This window comes from Triticum aestivum, chromosome 7B, assembly GCF_018294505.1.
Source record: "Triticum aestivum cultivar Chinese Spring chromosome 7B, IWGSC CS RefSeq v2.1, whole genome shotgun sequence".
In the NCBI taxonomy this organism is placed as follows: domain Eukaryota; kingdom Viridiplantae; phylum Streptophyta; class Magnoliopsida; order Poales; family Poaceae; genus Triticum; species Triticum aestivum.
Window position 1 is genome coordinate 520,877,962 of NC_057813.1, and position 23,526 is coordinate 520,901,487.

A 23,526-nucleotide genomic window follows, 5' to 3' on the forward strand; every position below is an offset into this window, starting at 1 on the left:
ATGTATTTACGTTTTAGCTCTGCAATGTTGTTGATAGCTCAGGCAGACAAGCACCAAGGGTGTTAAGTACTCCCTCCGTTTCATAATGTAAGACGTTTTTTTGACACTGGACGGAGGGTAGTACACTACCTCATGTCGCGGGCTTAGTACATTTGTTTTTTGTTTTTGCATTTTAGTCCTTCCACTTTCAAAACTCTGGAAATTAAGCCCCCGTCTCCTTCCTACTCCTCCGCCGTCGCCCGCGTCGCCACGGCCAGCCGCCGCAGCCAGCCGTCTCCAGGAGAAGGTCATGAGCCGCCGCCGAGCCCGGCCACGAACAGGACTTCCGCTGCCCATGAGGAGGACCTCCGCCGCCCACCGACGAGTGGGTCCTCTGCCACCCACCGTCGCCGCGCTGGTCCACTCCACCCACTATTCCGCCGCTCACCTACGTCGCGCTGGTCCGCTTTAGCCGCCACGCTGGTTCGCTTCGGCCAGCCGGCTAGTTGAGGTGGTGGTGGCGGCCGACGCCTCTGATGCCGCCGCCACTGCTGGTGGGCGACGCCGACGCCCTCCGATTCCCCGACCCCGACCCCTAAGGCCTCCGCCGTTGCCTCTGGTACTCCGCTCTGATCCTGCAGCTTATACAGAGTGAAATTGATCCACTGCTCGCTTGTCGTGCTCGTGTTGATCAGCAGCAGCAGAGCTCCAGTAGTAGCTCCCCTGTGCTCCTCTGGCCTGCTCCTTGTGCTGCCGCCAGAGCTCGTGTTCCTCAGGAAGGAAGAAGAAGGTAAAATTCAGTTAAAATGTCAGGTTTTAGTTAATCTGTACTCCAAACTGTTAAAACTTACTGTCAATTTTCAGCAATCAGCATTGAGCCTGAACCTTTTTGACAGTACAAGCAATGCAGCATTGAACCTCCGCCTCTGCTGCTGTCTGCCTGAGCGCCGACCTTGGCTTCCTCCAGAGCCCCCACCTCTGCTGCTGCTGCTGGGATAGGTACTGAAGCAGATCAAGTATAGTGAAATTAATAGTCATATGGTGAAATTGACAGTCATCTGGTGAAATTGAATGTTTGTCTAGATCAATTATTGCTAGCATTGTGGAATTAGAGCAGATCATCCAATTTTGAACATACGCAGTCACTGTACTTTGCTAACTGTCAAACTGTTAAGTCACTGAACATATGCAGTCACTAAATATATGCAAATTTGGATTACTGTTTGGTACTGCTGGAATTACTCCAGTTTGGAGTACTCCACAAATTATGAAAGTTTGGAGTACAAAATTCGGTTTGGTACTGCCAGTTTGGAGTACTGTTTTCAACTTATGAAAGCAACTTCTGTAAAATGGCTTTGTTTCTCTGTGTTTTTATGCCTTTTGTTTCCAAAGGCAGTTCAGGTCACTCCAGAAAACAATAGTCCAAACTGTACTTAAGGCAAATTCAGATTCGCAACAGTACTCCAAACTGTACTTAAATGGTCAGATTTGTAACAGTACTCCAAACTCTGAGTTTCTGTTTGCAACTTAAATGGTCAGATTTGTAAGCAACTTCTGTTTGCAACTTAAATGGTCAGATTTTGTAACTTTCCATAAGGCCAAAATTCAGTGAAAATATCACCAGACTGTTAAAATTCAGTTAAAAGATCTGTACCTTGATGCAGAGTAAAGGGAGTAGGTTAACTGATCTGGTCCTGTGGCTGGTCAAACTGTACCATGCCAAAGTATTTCCTGCAGAGAGAAAAACAAAATAAGCAAACATAAACTACTTAATGAAAGCTTGGGTATTAAGTGGAGTGCATATAAATTCAGTTATGTGAATCATCCAAGTTCAGTTAGAGCACATATACATATACCTGCAGGCTGCAGCCAATTGATTTGCTTAATGTGAAGTGAGAGCTGTCAATACTAAATGCAATAGAGGGGAGAAAGAAATTATCGGAAGATGAATTGTGTAATCCTCGTGCTCCTTGTGTAATCTTGTGTCAAGAGGGGACAAAGAGGCCCTTATGTCATGTCCTTGTGTATGCCTTATCTAATCCTCGTATATCAAATCCTTGTCGCAATTTATTTGAATTATTTCGATTTATTGGAATTTATTGGAATTTACTGTAATTTGTTGGCATTACAGAACATTTGGTGTTGATAAGAACACTGTTTACTAGGGCACACAAATGTTCTGAATTTGGAGTATATCATTAGCTGACCATGTCTATATGTGGGTACAGACTGTTATGAGTTTGCACTTTTTGCTACAATTAGCATCTTCTGTTTAGATTGTCTTCTCTTTGAGAGCCTGGGCCAGGAGGATTTATGGGTTTACATGTGTTCTTGGTTCAGCTACTTTAATTTGGACTGTAATTTGTGGGAGCGAGCCCACGTTGAGTTCAGGAGGAAGCTTGGGATTGTCAGATGACGCTTCCACAACAGGAATATTGCTTATGATGTGCCTCGTTTGAGACACAACTGTGCTATGTTCGTCATGCAAATTCACAGTAATGATAGATACGAAAGAAACATATCGATGACTGACAAATAAACTAAGTTGTACAACATCAATGTTTATATATATGTTGTTGTATGAGCATACTAACTACTCATTCAAATAAACTAAGTTGTACAAATGGACAACATCAATGTTGACCATATTGCAGTTTTTATATACACGCTATAATGTACTCATGCAATGGAGCATTTTATCCATTGCATAATATCCGCGCGCAGCGGAGCGTGCGATTCCACCTAGTTCATTCTTAAGGGCCAGGCCAGGGACAACAATAGCGGCGTTTTGTCCCTGGCCCTTAAGCTCTGCCTGCCTCGTTCACTGTTAGTGTTAGCTACTGAACATACTCCTTCATTACGAGCCATTTTGGGATCTTGTAGTATTAGCAAGAAAGTTTCAGCATTGTTATGGATTTTGGCTTGGTGACAGCTCCCACATGCATTTCTTTTCAGGCTGCAAGTGGGATTGATCTTGGGCGTCCCACCAGAGCCCACTTAGTTCCACCAAGGTTTGGTGGGTGATAGCCAACATCCCAATACAGCTTAGGTGTATTAGCTGGGCATAAGTGGGATCCCACTTCCGTGAGTACCCAGCACTACTAGCTAGCTAGTGGCTCTGGCGAGGCTCGGCGCGTGCGTGGCTCCCGTCTGGGCGGAGTGGCGCGGCCTTGTTCCAGGTCGCACGGGGCGTGCCGGCGGCATCTGGGATCGGCGGTGCCCTGCTTCGGGCGGCGTGGCGCGGCCCTGCCCGGCTTGGCGCGGCCTCGTCCGGCCCGTGGCGCCGTGGTGGCTCCCTTGGTCAGCGTTGGGTCGGCCGGCTGGCAGCCCTCCTTTGCGCGGATCCGTGGCTCTCGGGCCAGATCTGGCGCGTCGGATGGCTCCCGGTCGGGTGCTGCGGGAGGCTGGTTCACGGCGGGATGCTCGACGGCGGTCCCCTGGATCTGCACGAGGGGTGCAGCAGGTGAGTGGATGCGGGTGGTGCGCTGATTTCGTCGGAGGCGGCAGCACTTGCGCAGCCATGGAGGCGGCGGCGCTGCGAGGCTCGGCTAGGCAGGGCCTGGCGAGCAGCGGGCGCCCGACCACCTACATGCGAGGTGCCGGTGGTGATGCCTCGGTGAAGTTGGCGTCGAAGTGTGGCTGATGGTGCGTGTCAGGTCCATTTGTGTGGCAGTCCCTAGGTGCGGGTGAAGGCCATCGCGACGGATCTGGTCCCCACATTGATTGGTGGTTGCTGCGGTTCCTGGTGTGCTGAAGGTGGTGGCTTGAGGCGTGCTTCCTCGGCAGTGATGTGTGGCTCCGACTGCAAGTGGCTGCAGTGTTGGCGGTGTGAGGCATCTTTTGGGGCTGGCCGGAAGCTTGGTGGCGTGGAAATGTGCAATGCTACGGATGAAAATTCTGTTCGGCCTTGGTCGGACCGGCGTCGATGGCACCCGTGGGTGTCATTCCCCTTCCTGGAGGCGTCGCCGAGTGTAGCGCCATTGTTCACGGTGCCTTGTTTCGGCAACCATCTCCGGGGCGAAAGCCTTGATCCGTAGGATCGGCACGATGGCGGCGTCTTTCTGACGTTGTTTCTCTGTTGGGAGCTTCGTGCTTGGAGATATGAGGCCCTATGTTGCGCTCCTCCGGCGTGCACCGCTGCCCGAATCGTTCTTCTCTGGCGCTATGTACGGTCGTCGTTGGCTCTTCCTGGGAAGCTGGAGTTGCTGTTCCTTGATGATCACCGGCGTCCGTCAAGACGCGGCGAGGATATCGGTTTTGGGTAGGCTCTTGTATGTCGTAGTGTGTAGTCGTGTGTGGTGTGTGTAGTCGTGTGTGGTTTCTTACTTGTGTCGGGTGTGGAGTTGTGCTACGCTCGCTATTCGTAGCAAGAGGTAGATGTGGTTGTATGGCTGTTTTCTCTCCTTCTATAAAGCTACCCAATTTGCGTACCCTCAAAAAAAAATTACACTTGCCCAGTTGGCCTCTATGAATTACTAGAATTTTATTAGTAGAAGTTTACTACGATGCTTGATGCACGAAGAACTCCAGCTACCGACGGATGGTGATCGATCGCGTGGTCGATCCGGTGGCTTACCTGCTGAAGCTTGACCGGCAGGAAATGCGCGAGGAGTGCACCAGCTGACCAGCCTCGCCCCACACTGATGACTCGTTCAAGCACAGGTCGGTCCAGGTGCTCGTCGGCGAGCGTGACAGCTTCATGCGGCCTACCCTCGAATGGGACAACCAGGCCGCGCTGCCTGACTAAATCCCGTTCTGCCCCACCTGCGCGCCGCCAGTCGTCGTGCCGTGAAGCTCCGTGCGCCCACGTTCCGTCGCGATGTGTCAGGGACCTGGGGGTCGGGGTTGGAGATGCCGGCGTCTTGGCCATTCCGTTCGGCCAGGGTAGAAGCTGCGGGGAAGGGAGGCTGGGAGTGGTTGATTGCAGGGTGAAAGAGGAGGGGATGAGGCGCGGCGGTGGCGAGCATCGAGTGGCGGCGGCAGGGATGGGTGCGCGCGTGCGCGGCGGCGCTTCCTCTATTCTTCTGTCCACGGGAGTGTAAGGGCAATGGATTAAGTGGGTTAAGTGGGTTCTCAATGGGCTAATGATGCTAGCCCCACTAAATGATGCTAGCCCCACTAAACCCCACTCCCACCTGCAGCGTGAGGCTGGCCCATGACCCATCTGTTGGCGAGAACGAGTTTCTCCGTGCGCTTGTCGACGAGGAGGCGCGGCCAGGCGGGGAGCTCACGGTCCAGGGAGGCGAGCCTGCAGTCGGCGAGGATGACGGTGCGGAAGTGGCCCGGGTAGTCGGCGAGGACTCGGGGGACTACGGCGTCGCGCGCGGGCTCGGGGATGTCAACGTCCTTGAGGACGAGCCGGTTGGAGCGCCAGAGGTAGCGCCAGCGGGAAGCAAGGACGGCGGTGCGGGCGGCTTCCCTGACGGGGAGGCGGGTGATGATCTCACGGAGGACGTCGTCGTTGAGGTCGCTGATGAGGTCTACCCCGCCGTGGCCCGTGGTGGAGAGGGGAGCGCCGCCGTCGGCCATGGTGGGGTGGCGAGGCGAGGGTTTGGTTGGGCTTTGGCCGGAATGGAGAGGAGAGATTTTCCCCTTTTCTGAGTTGGAATCTACGAGGAGAGACTGAAATGAGAAGGGGGGAAACGGGAAATCACGGTCCTACGGTGAAATTCAGAGGATTGCCGGGGGAAAGGGACACGCTCAGGGCTTCTTTGGATCACAGGATTAGAAAACAAAGGAATTCAAAAAACACAGGAATTTGACGGGATTGTAGGTGCAAAACAAAGGATTACAAAATAGAGGAAAACTACAAGAATGGTCATTTGGATGGAACACAGGAAAAACACAGGAAAAGTGCCTCGATCCTACGCGAATCAGTGTAAAAAAGAGGTTATACTGGATGTTGAAATTTCTATAGGATTGAGGTGTAGGAATGCATCCATAGGAATTTTGGAGGTGTGGTTCCTTTGATCCAAAGGGCTTCTTTAGGAAAAAATCCAATGGATTGGAATCCTCCAATATTCCTATGAAAATCCTTCAATCCAAAGAGGCCCTCAACATGTACATCTTTTTTTTTTTGAAAATCGCTCAACATGTACATCTAGTCCATACCAAACAAAATTGGACAAAAGGAGAATGGAAAAGTTCAAATGGATGCTTGAAATGAATAACATGGTGGCAAGAGATTGTGCTGGAAAAAGTGGAGGCTTGGCTTTATTTTGGAAGAAATAAATAAATGTGAAGCTGCATAATTACTCAAGATACCATATCGATGTGGAAGTGGTGGAAAAAGATGGTTTTAGATGGCGTTTCACCGGTGTCTATGGGGAACCAGCGAGTGACAGGAAAATAATTACTTGGAAGTTGCTACGCTTGCTCGGTAATCAAATGGATCTTCCCTGGTTGTGTATGGGTGATTTCAATGAGATTTTGTACAACCACGAGAAGAAAGGTGGACCAGCTAGAGCGCAGGGCCAGATGGAGGAATTTAGGATGACTCTTTCTGATTGTGGCCTAAGAGACCTGGGTTATGTGGGAGATAAATACACCTGGCGCAATAATAGTTGGGAAGCCAGGCGATACATTAAAGAGAGACTTAGATATAGCTATAGGCTCAAGGAGTTGGTGTGCGAGGTTCCCCTTTGCCAAGGTTATCAACGGTGACCCACGACACTTAGATCACAGGCCTATAACTGCTCAAATAGAAGGAGAAAATAGTACGCATATCTACAGAAGAAGGGCTCATGCCTTTAAGTTTGAAGCAAGATGGCTGCAGGAAGAAGATTGTGAAGCTATTGTAAACAATGGAACAATGCAATTCAGAGTTGTGACAGTAATAATATTCAACGCATGATGTGTAGGGTTGCTAATGATCTCAAGGACTGGGACACAAATGTGTTGGGTAATCTTGATAAGAGAATTAAGAATTTGAGAAAGGATTTGGAGGAGGTGAGATTTGTTGGGTTTCGTAGTAATTTCAAAAAATTTCCTACGCACACGCAAGATCATGTGATGCATAGCAACGAGGGGAGAGTGTTGTCTACGTACCCAACGCAGACCGACTGCGGAAGCGATGACACGCCGTAGAGGAAGTAGTCGTACATCTTCACGATCCAACCAATCAAGCACCGAAACTACGGCACCTCCGAGTTCGAGCACACGTTCAGTTCGATGACGATCCCCGGACTCCGATCCAGCAAAGTGTCGGGGAAGAGTTCCGTCAGCACGACGGCGTGGTGACGATCTTGATGAACTACAGCAGCAGGGCTTCGCCTAAACTCCGCTACAGTATTATCGAGGTATATGGTGGCAGGGGGCACCGCACATGGCTAAGGAATAGATCACGTGGATCAACTTGTGTCTTTTGGGGTGCCTCTACCTCAGTATATAAAGGAGCCAAGGGGGGGAGGAGGCACCGGCCAGAGAGAGAGGCGCAGGAGGAGTCCTACTCCTTCCGGGAGTAGGACTCCCCTCCAATCCTATTCCAATTAGGATTCCCCGGAGGGGGAAAAGAGGAGGAGGGGGCCGGCCACCTCTCCTAGTCCTAATAGGACTAGGGGAGGGGGGAGGCGCGCAGCCCATCCAGGGCAGCCCCTTCTCTTTTCCACTAAGGCCCACTATGGCCCATATAGCTCCCGGGGGGTTCCGGTAACCCTCCCGGTAACCCGGTAAAATCCCGATTTTACCCGGAACACTTTCGATGTCCAAACTTAGGCTTCCAATATATCAATCTTTACGTCTCGACCATTTCGAGACTCCTCGTCATGTCCGTGATCACATCCGGGACTCCGAACAACCTTCGGTACATCAAAATGCATAAACTCATAATATAACTGTCATCGTAACCTTAAGCGTGCGGACCCTACGGGTTCGAGAACAATGTAGAAATGACCGAGACACGTCTCCGGTCAATAACCAATAGCGGGACCTGGATGCCCATATTGGCTCCTACATATTCTACGAAGATCTTTATCGACCAGACCGCATAACGACATACGTTGTTCCCTTTGTCATCGGTATGTTACTTGCCCGAGATTCGATCGTCGGTATCCAATACCTAGTTCAATCTCGCTACTGGCAAGTCTCTTTACTCGTTCCGTAATACACCATCTCACAACTAACATATTAGTTGCAGTGCTTGCAAGGCTTATGTGATGTGCATTACCGAGAGGGCCCAGAGATACCTCTCCGACAATCGGAGTGACAAATCCTAATCTCGAAATACGCCAACCCAACATGTACCTTTGGAGACACCTGTAATGCTCCTTTATAATCACCCAGTTACGTTGTGACGTTTGGTAGCACCCAAAGTGTTCCTCCGGCAAACGGGAGTTGCATAATCTCATAGTCATAGGAACATGTATAAGTCATGAAGAAAGCAATAGCAACATACTAAACGATCAGGTGCTAAGCCAATGGAATGGGTCATGTCAATCAGATCATTCAACTAATGATGTGACCTTGTTACTCAAATAACAACTCATTGTTCATGGTCAGGAAACATAACCATCTTTGATTAACGAGCTAGTCAAGTAGAGGCATACTAGTGACACTTTGTTTGTCTATGTATTCACACATGTATTATGTTTCCGGTTAATACAATTCTAGCATGAATAATAAACATTTATCATGATTATAAGGAAATAAATAATAACTTTATTATTGCCTCTAGGGCATATTTCCTTCAGTCTCCCACTTGCACTAGAGTCAATAATCTAGATTACACTGTAATGATTCTAACACCCATGGAGCTTTGGTGCTGATCATGTTTTGCTCGTGGAAGAGGCTTAGTCAACGGGTCTGCAATATTCAGATCCGTATGTATCTTGCAAATCTCTATGTCTCCCACCTGGACTAGATCCCGGATGGAGTTGAAGCGTCTCTTGATGTGTTTGGTCCTTTTGTGAAATCTGGATTCCTTTGCCAAGGCAATTGCACCAGTATTGTCACAAAAGATTTTCATTGGACCCGATGCATTAGGTATGACACCTAGATCGGATATGAACTCCTTCATCCAGACTCCTTCGTTCGCTGCTTCCGAAGCAGCTATGTACTCCGCTTCACATGTAGATCCCGCTACGACGCTTTGTTTAGAACTGCACCAACTGACAGCTCCACTGTTTAATGTAAACACGTATCCGGTTTGCGATTTAGAATCGTCCGGATCAGTGTCAAAGCTTGCATCAACGTAACCTTTTACGGTGAGCTCTTTGTCACCTCCATATACGAGAAACATATCCTTAGTCCTTTTCAGGTATTTCAGGATGTTCTTGACCGCTGTCTAGTGATCCACTCCTGGATTACTTTGGTACCTCCCTGCTAAACTTATAGCAAGGCACACATCAGGTCTGGTACACAGCATTGCATACATGATAGAGCCTATGGCTGATGCATAGGGAACATCTTTCATATTCTCTCTATCTTCTGCAGTGGTCGGGCATTGAGTCTTACTCAACTTCACACCTTGTAATACAGGCAAGAATCCTTTCTTTGCTTGATCCATTTTGAATTTCTTCAAAATCTTGTCAAGGTATGTGTTTTGTGAAAGTCCAATTAAGCGTCTTGATCTATCTCTATAGATCTTAATGCCTAATATGTAAGCAGCTTCACCGAGGTCTTTCATTGAAAAACTTTTATTCAAGTATCCCTTTATGCTATCCAGAAATTCTATATCATTTCCAATCAGCAATATGTCATCCACATATAATATCATAAATGCTACAGAGCTCCCACTCACTTTCTTGTAAATACAGGCTTCTCCGAAAGTCTGTATAAAACCAAATGCTTTGATCACACTATCAAAACGTTTATTCCAACTCCGAGAGGCTTGCACCAGTCCATAAATGGATCGCTGGAGCTTGCACACTTTGTTAGCTCCCTTTGGATCGACAAAACCTTCCGGTTGCATCATATACAACTCTTCTTCCAGAAATCCATTCAGGAATGCAGTTTTGACATCCATCTGCCAAATTTCATAATCATAAAACGCGGCAATTGCTAACATGATTCGGACGGACTTTAAGCATCGCTACGGGTGAGAAGGTCTCATCGTAGTCAATCCCTTGAACTTGCCGAAAACCTTTTGCGACAAGTCGAGCTTTGTAGACAGTAACATTACCATCAGTGTCAGTCTTCTTCTTAAAAATCCATTTATTCTCAATTGCTTGCCGATCATCGGGCAAGTCAACCAAAGTTCATACTTTGTTCTCATACATGGATCCCATCTCAGATTTCATGGCTTCAAGCCACTTTGCGGAATCTGTGCTCACCATCGCTTCTTCATAGTTCGTAGGTTCATCATGATCTAGTATCATGACTTCCAGAATAGGATTACCGTACCACTCTGGTGCGGATCTTACTCTGGTTGATCTACGAGGTTCAGCAGTATCTTGATCTGAAGTTTCATGATCATTATCATTGGCTTCCTCACTAACTGGTGTAGGTGTCACTGAAACAGTTTTCTGTGATGAACTACTTTCCATTAAGGGAGCAGGTACAGTTACCTCGTCAAGTTCTACTTTCCTCCCACTCACTTCTTTCGAGAGAAACTCCTTCTCTAGAAAGGATCCATTCTTAGCAACGAATGTCTTGCCTTCGGATCTGTGATAGAAGGTGTACCCAATAGTCTCCTTTGGGTATCCCATGAAGACACATTTCTCCGATTTGGGTTCGAGCTTATCAGGTTGAAGCTTTTTCACATAAGCATCGCAGCCCCAAACTTTAAGAAACGACAACTTTGGTTTCTTGCCAAACCACAGTTCATAAGGCGTCGTCTCAACGGATTTTGATGGTGCCCTATTTAACGTGAATGCGGCCGTCTCTAAAGCATATCCCCAAAATGATAGCGGTAAATTAGTAAGAGACATCATAGATCGCACCATATCTAGTAAAGTACGATTACGACGTTCGGACACACCATTACGCTGTGGTGTTCCGGGTGGCGTGAGTTGCGAAACTATTCCACAGTTTTTCAAATGTACACCAAACTCGTAACTCAAATATTCTCCTCCACGATCAGATCGTAGAAACTTTATTTTCCTTTTACGATGATTTTCAACTTCACTCTGAAATTCTTTGAACTTTTCAAATGTTTCAGACTTATGTTTCATTAAGTAGATATACCCATATCTGCTTAAATCATCTGCGAAGGTGAGAAAATAACGATATCCGCCACAAGCCTCAATATTCATCGGACCACATACATCGGTATGTATGATTTCCAACAAATCTGTTGCTCTCTCCATAGTACCGGAGAACGGTGTTTTAGTCATCTTGCCCATGAGGCACGGTTCGCAAGTACCAAGTGATTCATAATCAAGTGGTTCCAAAAGTCCATCAGTATGGAGTTTCTTCATGCGCTTTATACCGATATGACCTAAACGACAGTGCCACAAATAAGTTGCACTTTCATTATCAACTCTGCATCTTTTGGCTTCAACATTATGAATATGTGTATTACTACTATCGAGATTCAATAAGAATAGACCACTCTTCAAGGGTGCATGACCATAAAAGATATTACTCATATAAATAGAACAACCATTATTCTCTGATTTAAATGAATAACCGTCTCGCATTAAACAAGATCCAGATATAATGTTCATGCTCAACGCTGGCACCAAATAACAATTATTTAGGTCTAATATTAATCCCGAAGGTAGATGTAGAGGTAGCGTGCCGACCGCGATCACATCAACTTTGGAACCATTTCCCACGCGCATCGTCACCTCGTCCTTTGCCAGTGCCCGCTTATTCCGTAGTCCCTTTGTTCACCTTGCCATCCTTCTTATCCGCCAAATACTTGGGGCAGTTCCGCTTCCAGTGACCAGTCTGCTTGCAGTAGAAGCACTCAGTTTCAGGCTTAGGTCCAGACTTGGGTTTCTTCTCTTGAGCAGCAACTTGCTTGCCGTTCTTCTTGAAGTTCCCTTTCTTCTTTCCTTTGCCCTTTTTCTTGAAACTAGTGGTCTTGTTAACCATCAACACTTGATGCTCCTTCTTGATTTCTACCTCCGCAGCTTTCAGCATTGCGAAGAGCTCGGGAATAGTCTTGTTCATCCCTTGCATATTATAGTTCATCACGAAGCTCTTGTAGCTTGGTGGTAGTGATTGGAGAATTCTGTCAATGACGCAATCATCTGGAAGATTAACTCCCAATTGAATCAAGTGATTATTATACCCAGACATTTTGAGTATATGCTCACTGACAGAACTGTTCTCCTCCATCTTGCAGCTATAGAACTTATTGGAGACTTCATATCTCTCAATTCGGGCATTTGCTTGAAATATTAACTTCAACTCCTGGAACATCTCATATGCTCCATGACGTTCAAAACGTCGTTGAAGTCCCGATTCTAAGCCGTAAAGCATGGCACACTGAACTATCGAGTAGTCATCAGCTTTGCTCTGCCAGACGTTCATAACATCTGGTGTTGCTCCAGCAGCAGGCCTGGCACCCAGCGGTGCTTCTAGGACGTAATTCTTTTGTGCAGCAATGAGGATAATCCTCAAGTTACGGACCCAGTCCGTGTAATTGCTACCATCATCTTTCAACTTTGCTTTCTCAAGGAACGCATTAAAATTCAACGGAACAACAACACGAGCCATCTATCTACAATCAACATAAACAAGCAAGATACTATCAGGTACTAAGTTCATGATAAATTTAAGTTCAGTTAATCATATTACTTAAGAACTCCCACTTAGATAGACATCCCTCTAATCCTCTAAGTGATTACGTGATCCAAATCAACTAAACCATGACCGATCATCACGTGAGATGGAGTAGTTTTCAATGGTGAACATCGTTATGTTGATCATATCTACTATATGATTCACGCTCGACCTTTCGGTCTCCGTGTTCCGAGGCCATATCTGCATATGCTAGGCTCGTCAAGTTTAACCTGAGTATTCTGCGTGTGCAAAACTGGCTTGCACCCGTTGTAGATGGACGTAGAGCTTATCACACCCGATCATCACGTGGTGTCTGGGCACGACGAACTTTGGCAACGGTGCATACTCAGGGAGAACACTTCTTGATAATTTAGTGAGAGATCATCTTATAATGCTACCGTCAATCAAAGCAAGATAAGATGCATAAAAGGATAAACATCACATGCAATCAATATAAGTGATATGATATGGCCATCATCATCTTGTGCTTGTGATCTCCATCTCCGAAGCACCGTCATGATCACCATCGTCACCGGCGCGACACCTTGATCTCCATCGTAGCATCATTGTCGTCTTGCCAATCTTATGCTTCCACGACTATCACTACCGTTTAGTAATAAAGTAAAGAATTACATCGCGATTGCATTGCATACAATAAAGCGACAACCATATGGCTCCTGCCAGTTGCCGATAACTCGGTTACAAAACATGATCATCTCATACAATAAAATTCAGCATCATGCCTTGACCATATCACATCACAACATGCCCTGCAAAAATAAGTTAGACGTCCTCTACTTTGTTGTTGCATGTTTTACGTGGCTGCTACGGGCTTAAGTAAGAACCAATCTCACCTACGCATCAAAACCACAACGATAGTTTGTCAAATAGACTCCGTTTTAACCTTCTCAAGGACCGGGCGTAGCCATACTCGGTTCAACTAAAGTTGGAGAGACAGTCGCCCGCAAGCCATCTATGTGCAAAGCACGTCGAGGGAACCGGTCTCGCGTAAGCGTACGCGTAAGGTTGGTCCGGGTCGTCTCGTCCAACAATACCGCCGAACCAAAGTATGACATGCTGGTAGGCAGTATGACTTGTATCGTCCACAACTCACTTGTGTTCTACTCGTGCATATAACATCAACATAAATAACCTAGGCTCGGATGCCACTGTTGTGTTTCGTAGTAATTTCAAAAAATTTCCTACGCACACGCAAGATCATGTGATGCATAGCAACGAGGGGAGAGTGTTGTCTACGTACCCAACGCAGACCGACTGCGGAAGCGATGACATGACGTAGAGGAAGTAGTCGTACATCTTCACGATCCAACCGATCAAGCACCGAAACTACGGCACCTCCGAGTTCGAGCACACGTTCAGCTCGATGACGATCCCCGGACTCCGATCCAGCAAAGTGTCGGGGAAGAGTTCCGTCAGCACGACGGCGTGGTGACGATCTTGATGAACTACAGCAGCAGGGCTTCGCCTAAACTCCGCTACAGTATTATCGAGGTATATGGTGGCAGGGGGCACCGCACACGGCTAAGGAATAGATCACGTGGATCAACTTGTGTCTTTTGGGGTGCCTCTACCTCAGTATATAAAGGAGCCAAGGGGGGGAGGAGGCGCCGGCCAGAGAGAGAGGCGCAGGAGGAGTCCTACTCCTTCCGGGAGTAGGACTCCCCTCCAATCCTATTCCAATTAGGATTCCCCGGAGGGGGAAAAGAGGAGGAGGGGGCCGGCCACCTCTCCTAGTCCTAATAGGACTAGGGGAGGGGGGAGGCGCGCAGCCCATCCAGGGCAGCCCCTTCTCTTTTCCACTAAGGCCCACTATGGCCCATATAGCTCCCGGGGGGTTCCGGTAACCCTCCCGGTAACCCGGTAAAATCCCGATTTTACCCGAAACACTTCCGATGTCCAAACATAGGCTTCCAATATATCAATCTTTACGTCTCGACCATTTCGAGACTCCTCGTCATGTCCGTGATCACATCCGGGACTCCGAACAACCTTCGGTACATCAAAATGCATAAACTCATAATATAACTGTCATCGTAACCTTAAGCGTGCGGACCCTACGGGTTCGAGAACAATGTAGACATGACCGAGACACGTCTTCGGTCAATAACCAATAGCGGGACCTGGATGCCCATATTGGCTCCTACATATTCTACGAAGATCTTTATCGGTCAGACCGCATAACGACATACGTTGTTCCCTTTGTCATCGGTATGTTACTTGCCCGAGATTCGATCGTCGGTATCCAATACCTAGTTCAATCTCGTTACTGGCAAGTCTCTTTACTCGTTCCGTAATACACCATCTCACAACTAACATATTAGTTGCAGTGCTTGCAAGGCTTATGTGATGTGCATTACCGAGAGGGCCCAGAGATACCTCTCCGACAATCGGAGTGACAAATCCTAATCTCGAAATACGCCAACCCAACATGTACCTTTGGAGACACCTGTAATGCTCCTTTATAATCACCCAGTTACGTTGTGACGTTTGGTAGCATCCAAAGTGTTCCTCCGGCAAACGGGAGTTGCATAATCTCATAGTCATAGGAACATGTATAAGTCATGAAGAAAGCAATAGCAACATACTAAACGATCAGGTGCTAAGCTAATGGAATGGGTCATGTCAATCAGATCATTCAACTAATGATGTGACCTCGTTACTCAAACAACAACTCATTGTTCATGGTCAGGAAACATAACCATCTTTGATTAACGAGCTAGTCAAGTAGAGGCATACTAGTGACACTTTGTTTGTCTATGTATTCACACATGTATTATGTTTGCGGTTAATACAATTCTAGCATGAATAATAAACATTTATCATGATTATAAGGAAATAAATAATAACTTTATTATTGCCTCTAGGGCATATTTCCTTCAAGATTAGCCAGGACAAAGTGTCAAGAGAACACTACCTTCGTGAGAAGCTTGACCGGTTGGAGCATCAAAAAGACACTCACTGGAGGCAGCGTGCTCATGTCAAATGGTTACAAGAAGGAGACAAAAATACCGCATTCTTCCATGCATTTGCTTCTGGAAGGAAAAGGAGGAACACTATTAGGAAGCTAAAGAGGGATGATGGAAGCTGGGTCGAGGGTGATAACCCTCTAAAAGTGCATATTGCAAATTATTTCTTCAATATCTTTTCCTCCTCGGTACATGAAAATAATGAAGAAATCATGCAAGTTGTACATCCGAAAGTGACAGAGGAAGTGAATAGCATCCTTTGTGCGGAATATACTGAAGAGGAGGTTAGAGAAGCCCTAAATAGCATTGGAGATTTAAAAGCTCCTGGACCAGATGGGATGCCAGCAATATTCTTCAAAAAGTCCTGGCCAATAGTTGGGGATCAAGTGGTGAAGGAAGTGTTGGGTACTCTGCGAGGGGGAGACATGCCTGAAGGATGGAAGGATGGAATGAGACATTTATTGTACTAATCCTGAGGAATTCTAATCCATCAAAGATAAAAGACCTCAGGCCCATAAGCCTTTGCAACGTGGTGTATAAGCTAATCGCGAAGGTAATAACGAATAGGCTTAAAGTAATCCTCCCTGACATTATTTCCCCTAACCGAAGTGCATTTGTGCCGGGGCGCCTAATCTCTAATAATATTTTATTGGCATACGAGCTAACACATTTTCTACATAGGAAAACAAGTGGCACTTCGGGGTACGCAGCGTCAAGCTTGACATGAGTAAAGCTTATGACCACGTTGAATGACCCTTTTTGAAGGGTATGATGGAAAAATTGGGTTTTGACAGAGATTGGATTAAGTTGATCATGAAGTGCATTACCACGGTCAAGTACCAGATCAAAATCAACACAAACGTCACCGACGCAATTATACCTCAAAGAGGTCTTCGTCAAGGAGATCCTATCTCCCCATACCTTTTCTTGATATGCGCAGAAGGGTTCTCAGCCTTGCTTCACAAGGCTGAACTGAATGGCTCACTCACAGGAATCAAAATCTGTAGGGGAGCCCCTAGTGTTAGCCATCTGCTATTTACGGATGATTCTTTGTTGTTGATGGAGGCTAACTCAAGTAATGCCCAGGAAGTTAACCGCATTTTGAACACATATGAAGCTTGTTCAGGTCAAATGATTAATAAGGATAAATCATCTATTTTGTTTAGTAAGAACACAAAGGTATGGCAAAAACAGGAAATGAAGGACATCTTGCAGATTGATGTGGAGGGGTCTATCATCATAATATCTAGGCCTTCCAACATATGTAGGACAAGCAAAAGCGAAGACTTTTGAATATGTGAAGGAAAGAATTTGGAAAAAGATCTGAGGCTGGAAGGAGAAGTTACTCTCAAAAGCAGGGAAGGAAACTTTGATAAAAGCCATAGCGCAAGCAATTCCAGTCTATACTATGGCTTGTTTTGAGATCACTAAGGGCCTATGTGAAGAACTGAACAACATGATCAACAAGTACTGGTGGAGTCAAGTTGATAAATGAAACAAAGTGCATTGGGTAAGCTGGGAGAAATTAACGAGAGGGAAGAAAAGTGGGGGACTGGGATTTAGGGAACTCCATGCTTTCAACCTAGCCATGTTAGCAAGGCAAGCATGGAGGCTGATTCAAAACCCTTCCTCTTTATGTGCATAAGTTCTCTCAGCAAGATACTACCCAAATGGCTCAATTCTGGAAGCAATCCCAACTCGCGACATCTCATATACATGGCGTAATATTCTTAAGGGAGTTGAGCTTATGAAAAAAGGGATCATTTGGAGAATTGGTACAGGTGAGCATATTAATATATGGGAACATCCATGGATCCCAAGGAACAATACAAGAAAGGTAATCAGCCACAAAGGAAATAATTTAATCACTAGAGTGAGTGAGTTGATTAATCCTATGACAAATAGTTGGGATGAAGATTTGGTTAAGCAGACCTTTGTTCCAGAAGATGCAAGAATTATACTTCAAATCCCAATTCAAGAAAACATCGATGACTTTATAGCATGGCACTTCGACAAGAGAGGTACCTTTTCCGTTAAATCTGCCTATAGAGTAGCAATACAAAGTGTAGCTCGGGAGTCCAGGACAGGACTAACTTCCTCCTCAAGTGCAGATGAGGGACAAGGCGAATTTGATTGGCAAAAAATATGGTCGCTTCCCCTCCCGAATAAAGTGCTTCACTTCTTATGGCGATTATCTACGAACAACCTTCCAGTATGGGCGAAGTTACAAATGATAGGTATGGAGGTAGATACTCGATGTCCTGTATGTTTTAGATTAGATGAAGTGGGAGGACATTGCTTTTTTATGTGTAAGAAAGTCAAGGAGGTGTGGCGGAGATTAAACCTGGAGCACATTAGGGTGCTTTTGGCTGAAGTTACAAATCCTGTAAGCATCCTAGAGCAAATCCTTAGTCTAGTGGAGGAGGAGAAAAATAAAAACTTGCTTGCTGCTTTGGCGCTGGTGGCATGTTCGCAATAAGGCAAACACGGGCGAAGCCCTTATCTCGACTGATGATGTTTGTTATTCTATTAATTATCATCTATCAAGTGTAATGAAAAGCAAAAGGACTACTAGGGAGCAAAAACTGCAGTTGAACCATAATTGGTCTCGGCCGCCAAGTGGCTTTCTCAAGATTAATACTGATGCATCTTTTCACAGGGACACCAATTCCGGCGACTGGGGATTCGTCATTAGAGATGATCAAGGTAGGGCGATGGCTGCAGAGGCGGGAAATATGGTACACATCTCAGATGTTCTACATGCTGAAGCTTTGGCCTTGTTGTATGCCATAAAAATGGCTGCTCATATGGGTTGCGACAAGGTGTTGTTTGAAACTGATTCCATACAGCTGAGGAGGGCAGTGGATTCTAATGAGTATGATCTAGCGAATATAGGAGCTATTATTAGGAGTATTACGTTCCAACTGTGTGTGGAGTTTTCTTCTGCTAGTGTTGTGTCTTGCCCTCGGGCTTGTAACAGAGTGGCACATGTTTTAGCTGCGTATGGAGTTAACTTGGGAGCTGAAATGTGTGAAACCTGGTTGGGTCCACTCCCAGACTTTGTACCGAATTATGTAATGGGCGATTTGCCTAATACTGGTATGTAATGGAATGCATTCCTGTGTTCCTTTAGAAAAACGCTGGTTAGTATAGAATTAGAGGAGCTCATGGGCCTCCCGGTCTTCCCGCATCTCCCATGTGGTGGCCATCCGGGGGTCGACGTGCGCCAATTGCGGCAGGCTGGCAGGGAAATTGCGCCGGTGTTGGCGTCATGGAGGCAGACCGACATTATGTCGTATTCCCCCGTCGCCTGCACCGTCAAGTGGAAAGATCAGATCCAAATGTGTTCGTGGCTGTCGGGCCGGTGATCTCTACGACCCATGTCCCCAATGGCGGCGGTGACAAGAGGTCAGGGATGTGAGATGCACCAGCACGGCAGGAGGAAGCGCTACCGCGACCATGGGCTTGGGACTGCGCGTGGATCCGCGTCGGGGATGGGCAACGGGAGCGGTGGCGAATGGATCCGGCCATTATCGACGGTGGGGCGACAGTGGAGTAGATCGGGGTGGAGGTAGGGGCGCGTCGGCGGGGCTTGAGCAGTTGCGGAATGGAAGAAGAGGAGATGTATGGGTGGGGAAATTTTTACTTCTCAAGGAGGTCGGTGAGTATATTTAAGAGTCATGGCTGACACAGAGTAAATAGTTTCTTCACTAAAGGTTTAATGAGTTCGGTTACCCACCGATTAAAGGAAAATCGAATTTATCCTTCTCTAACGCTGAATAGGGGATGAGTTAGAGATGCGCTTAGCTCGGTGACACCTAAACCGCCGCCTTTTATTTTGAACTTACCGCCACCATTTTTGGTCTGCAAACGTGACCAGTTTTCAGTGTCAAGAATGTCAAGGTTGTTAAGACATTTATGTTCCTCCTTTGAAATGGCAAGGCTATTAGGCCACTGAAGTAACTAAATAAAGAACGGTGAATGAAATCAAATGCTGGGCTATTGGCGGAATTAAACCAAGAGAGAACATCATCAAGGGCAAGCAACAACCAAGTCCTCAACTTTGGCCGTCTGCATCGTCCTGATGCAGAGGCTGGAGAGACCCCCCTTTCGAAAAAAATATAAAAAAATAAGAAAGTCTTCTTTGCAAACAGGAGAAGCGGGGCCAAACAAGTAGAGTAACACCTACATAACTGTTTATATCTCTAAACATATATGGTGGGCATTCTATTAAGCAAAGAATTAGCATATTTGAACATTCTCAGTTCCTGAAAATCTTTCAGTGAAACATCAATAGACAACTTTATTTTCGGAAACCAACTACTCTTAAGATTGTTTACAAACCAGGTCGCATATGTAGGCTCTAGATTTGCTCAACTAATCGGCCAAGTCTTTATTGGAAAGAAAAAAAATCTACTGTCATAGCCTATTTATTCCATATGCTTTTACCCGTCGATGCAATGTGCCATTATTATTCCAGATACACAAAACATGATGCATAAAGCAGAAGTACAGAACTACATTTAGCCTTTGCCATCCTGATCCTGGCTAACCAAGCTCAGTATACTCTGACCATCAATTGATAGTTAACGAAACTGAAAGAGGTGATAAAAAACTACATAAGCAATGCAGAGAAAATGAAACCACAGACATGCTAAAAAAACAAGCGCACTATATCCAGAACCACACTGCTGCCATAGTGTCATATCGAGACAGACACATGAAAATAACACTAGTCTCTCAAGTACTTCTGCTAGCTTTAATTCCTACATACTCTTGATCATTGGAAAACTCAGCCATGTCTCAAGATAAGGCATGCCTACAAGAAACTAAACAGCAAGATCTTGCAGACAACAGTCAATGGTTCCTCAAAAAGTACGGATCAAGCATGTAAACATACAGAGAATTAACCATGGATTCAGCATTCAAAAGGGTCATCGATTGTAAGATTGGATGCTTTCTCCAAGCGCAAACCAGTTCCTGCTTTAGGTGACACGTGCAGCACTGCAGAGATATCTGTTGGAAACTGTAGAAACTGCAATTCGTCTTTTATCTCATTCACCTTGTCAGCTGAAGACAAAATTCCTTCATGCGACACAAGCAGTAAGGACTGCAGCTCCTGGGCATTCATGGCGATGAACTTGACGAATTCAAATTCATTTCGATCTCCTCGGAAATCATGAATAACCATCTTCTTGACATGTGATCTCAAGCAACAAATCGGACTGATCTCCTGCCAGAACCTGGCATGATGCTCCCCACTGGGTTCATCGGCAGTTACAGATGGATCATGCGGTGCAGACTGCAAATTGGTACCAATGTGTGAGCAGTTTGGTTACATATATATCAAGCTGCTAATAATTGATGATAATATTGAAATGGTTGACAGACTGAAGGAACTGGGAGCTACCTCAATGTGCAGCGTGTCAACATTGGGAAAGCATCTGAGGAAGCTGGCCAGCATCTTGACCTCCCCAAAGACACCAAAATTCACAGTTAACGCCAATATCTTGACGCTTCGAACCACAGTGCTTGCGTTCACCATTGTGTCTGACTGCAAAGAGGTTCACAAAGACAGGTTTATCATAACTCATCAAGTGTTCTATAATCATACAGAACACTATCATGGGATGGATTGATGTGGATGGAATAACTTTGAGAGACTGCAACGAGATGCAGCAAAAGCAACATTATCATAACTCACTGACTACTTTCTGATCCTAGAGAACATGATGGATGGATCAGTGTGGATGGAACAATTTCAAGTTGAGAGACAGAGATTGAGACTGGAGAGACGTACCCCGATGACGCTGTTACCAATCTGCAGCTTGTGAGCTCTTGTGTCCAGGTAGCCGAGCACCCGCAGGTTGGGAGCACAAGCGATCCTGAACCCCACCACACCAGTAGGCGGCAGGAACAAGTAGAGCCGCTGCAGGAGCGGCGTGTCCACCACGGTGAACTCCTCCACTCTGGATAGCCCAACGAGCGCGCACTGGAGGCTTTGGCTGCGGAGCCGGACGTGCTTGGGGCTATTGAGGGTGAGACGAAGGGACTCTAGAACGGGGCTGGCAGCGATCAAGGACTCCAGTTCCTGCTCGCTTATGCCAATCCTTACCATGGCGAGAATCCGCAGGCGGGGAAGAACGACCTCGGCGCCGCTGGGGAACGTCCAGTAGTCCAGGGTGAGCTCCTGGAGCGAGTCGCAGCGGAGGATGTCGGCGGGAAGAAGGCGCGCGGGGTTGGGCTGGTCCACGAACCATCTGTAGGCGAGAACAAGTTTCTCCGTGCGCTTGTCGACGAGGACGCGCGGCCAGGCGGGGAGCTCGCGGTCCAGTGAGGCGAGCCTGCAGTCGTAGAGGATGACGGCGCGGAAGTGGCCCGGGTGGTCGGCGAGGACTCGGGGGATTGCGGCGTCGCGCGCCCGCTCGGGGATGTCGGCATCCTTGAGGACGAGCGGGTAGGAGCGCCAGAGGTGGCGCCAGCCGCGGGCGATGGTGGCGGCGCGGGCGGCTTCCGTGACGGGGAGGAAGGTGACGATGTGGCGGAGCAGGTCGTTGGGGAGGGCGCTGAGGCGGGACCTGCCGCTGCCGGCGCCGTCGGCCATGGTGGCGAGGCGAGGCGAGGATTTGGTTTGGTTTGACTTCGGCCGGAATGGGGAGGCGGCCTACTGACCGGGAAGGTTCGGGGTACCCGGAGCGATTAAAGTTGCTCCGCATTTATTTTACTTTATTTATTTCAGACATCTATTCCCTTTCTTTAAGGGCGATGCTAGGCGCCGGCGCACCGACCGAAACGTTCGGCCGGTCCAGCCCTAGCCGTTCGATGCGAGGCGTGCGCGGTTGGATCTGGAGCAAAAAAAAAAAACTCGCCCCCAGCTTCTTCTTCCTCGGCACGATCCCCTCGCTTGGGCCGCGCCGCGCCGCGTCTTCTATCCCTCGCCGCCCGTCCACACCCTCGCCGCCCGTCTCCGCCGCCGCTTCCAACCCTCGCCGCCCGTCCCCGTCGCCGCTTCCAACCCTCGCCGCCCCGTCCCCATCGCCGCTTCCAACTATCATCTGCTGGTTGCAGCTTGCAGCGGCGACGCTTATAGCTCTCCCCGGTTATAGCTCCGCCGCCGCCCCTCGCCGTTGATGCTCATGGCTGCAGGAAATTGCGTCGGCGACGGCCGCCAGCCAACCACTGTGATTGCGGCTCGGTGGCGACACGCGCAGGTTGAAGCATTTCGCACATATGATTGAAGCTTTCTCTACAACGGATGCAACTTTTCTGGTTATGCAGTGTATGTTTGTAGCTTTCTTTTTCAATGGTTGTAGCTTTTTTCATCTAGGGTCGAAGCTTTTCTATCAAATGGTTGCAGCTTTTTTCTTGTAAACAGCCTTGGTTAATGCTTTCTCTATCGTTTCGGGTTGAAGCTTTTTTATCAAGGGTTGTAGCATTTTATGTCGACGGTTGTAGCACTCCGCCATGGCAATGACTGCTTGCAGCTTTTGATGTATCTGGTTGAAGCTTTTTTCATCTACGGTCGAAGCTTTTCTATCAAATGGTTGCAGCTTTTTTCTTTGTAGCAGCCTTGGTTAATGCTTTCTCTATCGTTTCGGGTTGAAGCTTTTTCATCAAGGGTTGTAGCATTTTATGTCGACGGTTGTAGCACTCCGCCATGGCAATGACTGCTTGCAGCTTTTGATGTATCTGGTTGAAGCTTTTTTCATCTTGGTTTGAAGCATTTTGGTTAAACGGTTGTAGCATGAGGGCGTGCGGCAGGTTCTGCAATGCCTCCGCCATGTCTGCAGCGCGAGCGCCGCCGTCCTCGCAGCTCGCCGTCACCATGCTCGCCATCCATGATGGCAGCTCTCCTGGGCACGGGTTGCAGCAGGCCACGACGCGGTTCCAG

At 47.2% G+C, this 23,526-nt stretch overlaps 1 protein-coding gene and 1 long non-coding RNA gene across 2 annotated transcripts; both read right to left on the reverse strand.

The window, feature by feature from the left end:
* Positions 1–25: 25 nt before the first annotated feature.
* Positions 26–5,019, reverse strand: LOC123159140 (uncharacterized). Its single transcript, XR_006479531.1, has 3 exons — positions 4,556–5,019; positions 1,634–1,710; positions 26–981 (listed from the first exon to the last, which is right to left on the reverse strand). It is a non-coding gene; the product is annotated as an uncharacterized lncRNA (long non-coding RNA).
* A 15,271-nt stretch (positions 5,020–20,290) lies between these two features.
* LOC123157345 (FBD-associated F-box protein At5g60610) lies at positions 20,291–22,318 on the reverse strand. The gene is made up of 3 exons (XM_044575607.1): positions 21,436–22,318; positions 21,046–21,189; positions 20,291–20,937 (listed from the first exon to the last, which is right to left on the reverse strand). Exons 1-3 carry the CDS (start codon positions 22,237–22,239, stop codon positions 20,554–20,556), a joined length of 1,332 nt encoding a protein of 443 aa, XP_044431542.1. The 5' UTR covers positions 22,240–22,318; the 3' UTR covers positions 20,291–20,553.
* Positions 22,319–23,526: the final 1,208 nt, after the last annotated feature.

Coding starts and splice junctions, on each gene's coding strand:
- LOC123157345 (XM_044575607.1), bottom strand. CDS start 22,239: ATGGCCGACGGCGCCGGCAGCGGCAGGTCCCGCCTCAGCGCCCTCCCC. Junction 21,190..21,435: donor TTGGTAACAGCGTCATCGGG/GTACGTCTCTCC, acceptor ACCTCTTTGCAG/TCAGACACAATGGTGAACGC. Junction 20,938..21,045: donor TTGACACGCTGCACATTGAG/GTAGCTCCCAGT, acceptor ACCAATTTGCAG/TCTGCACCGCATGATCCATC.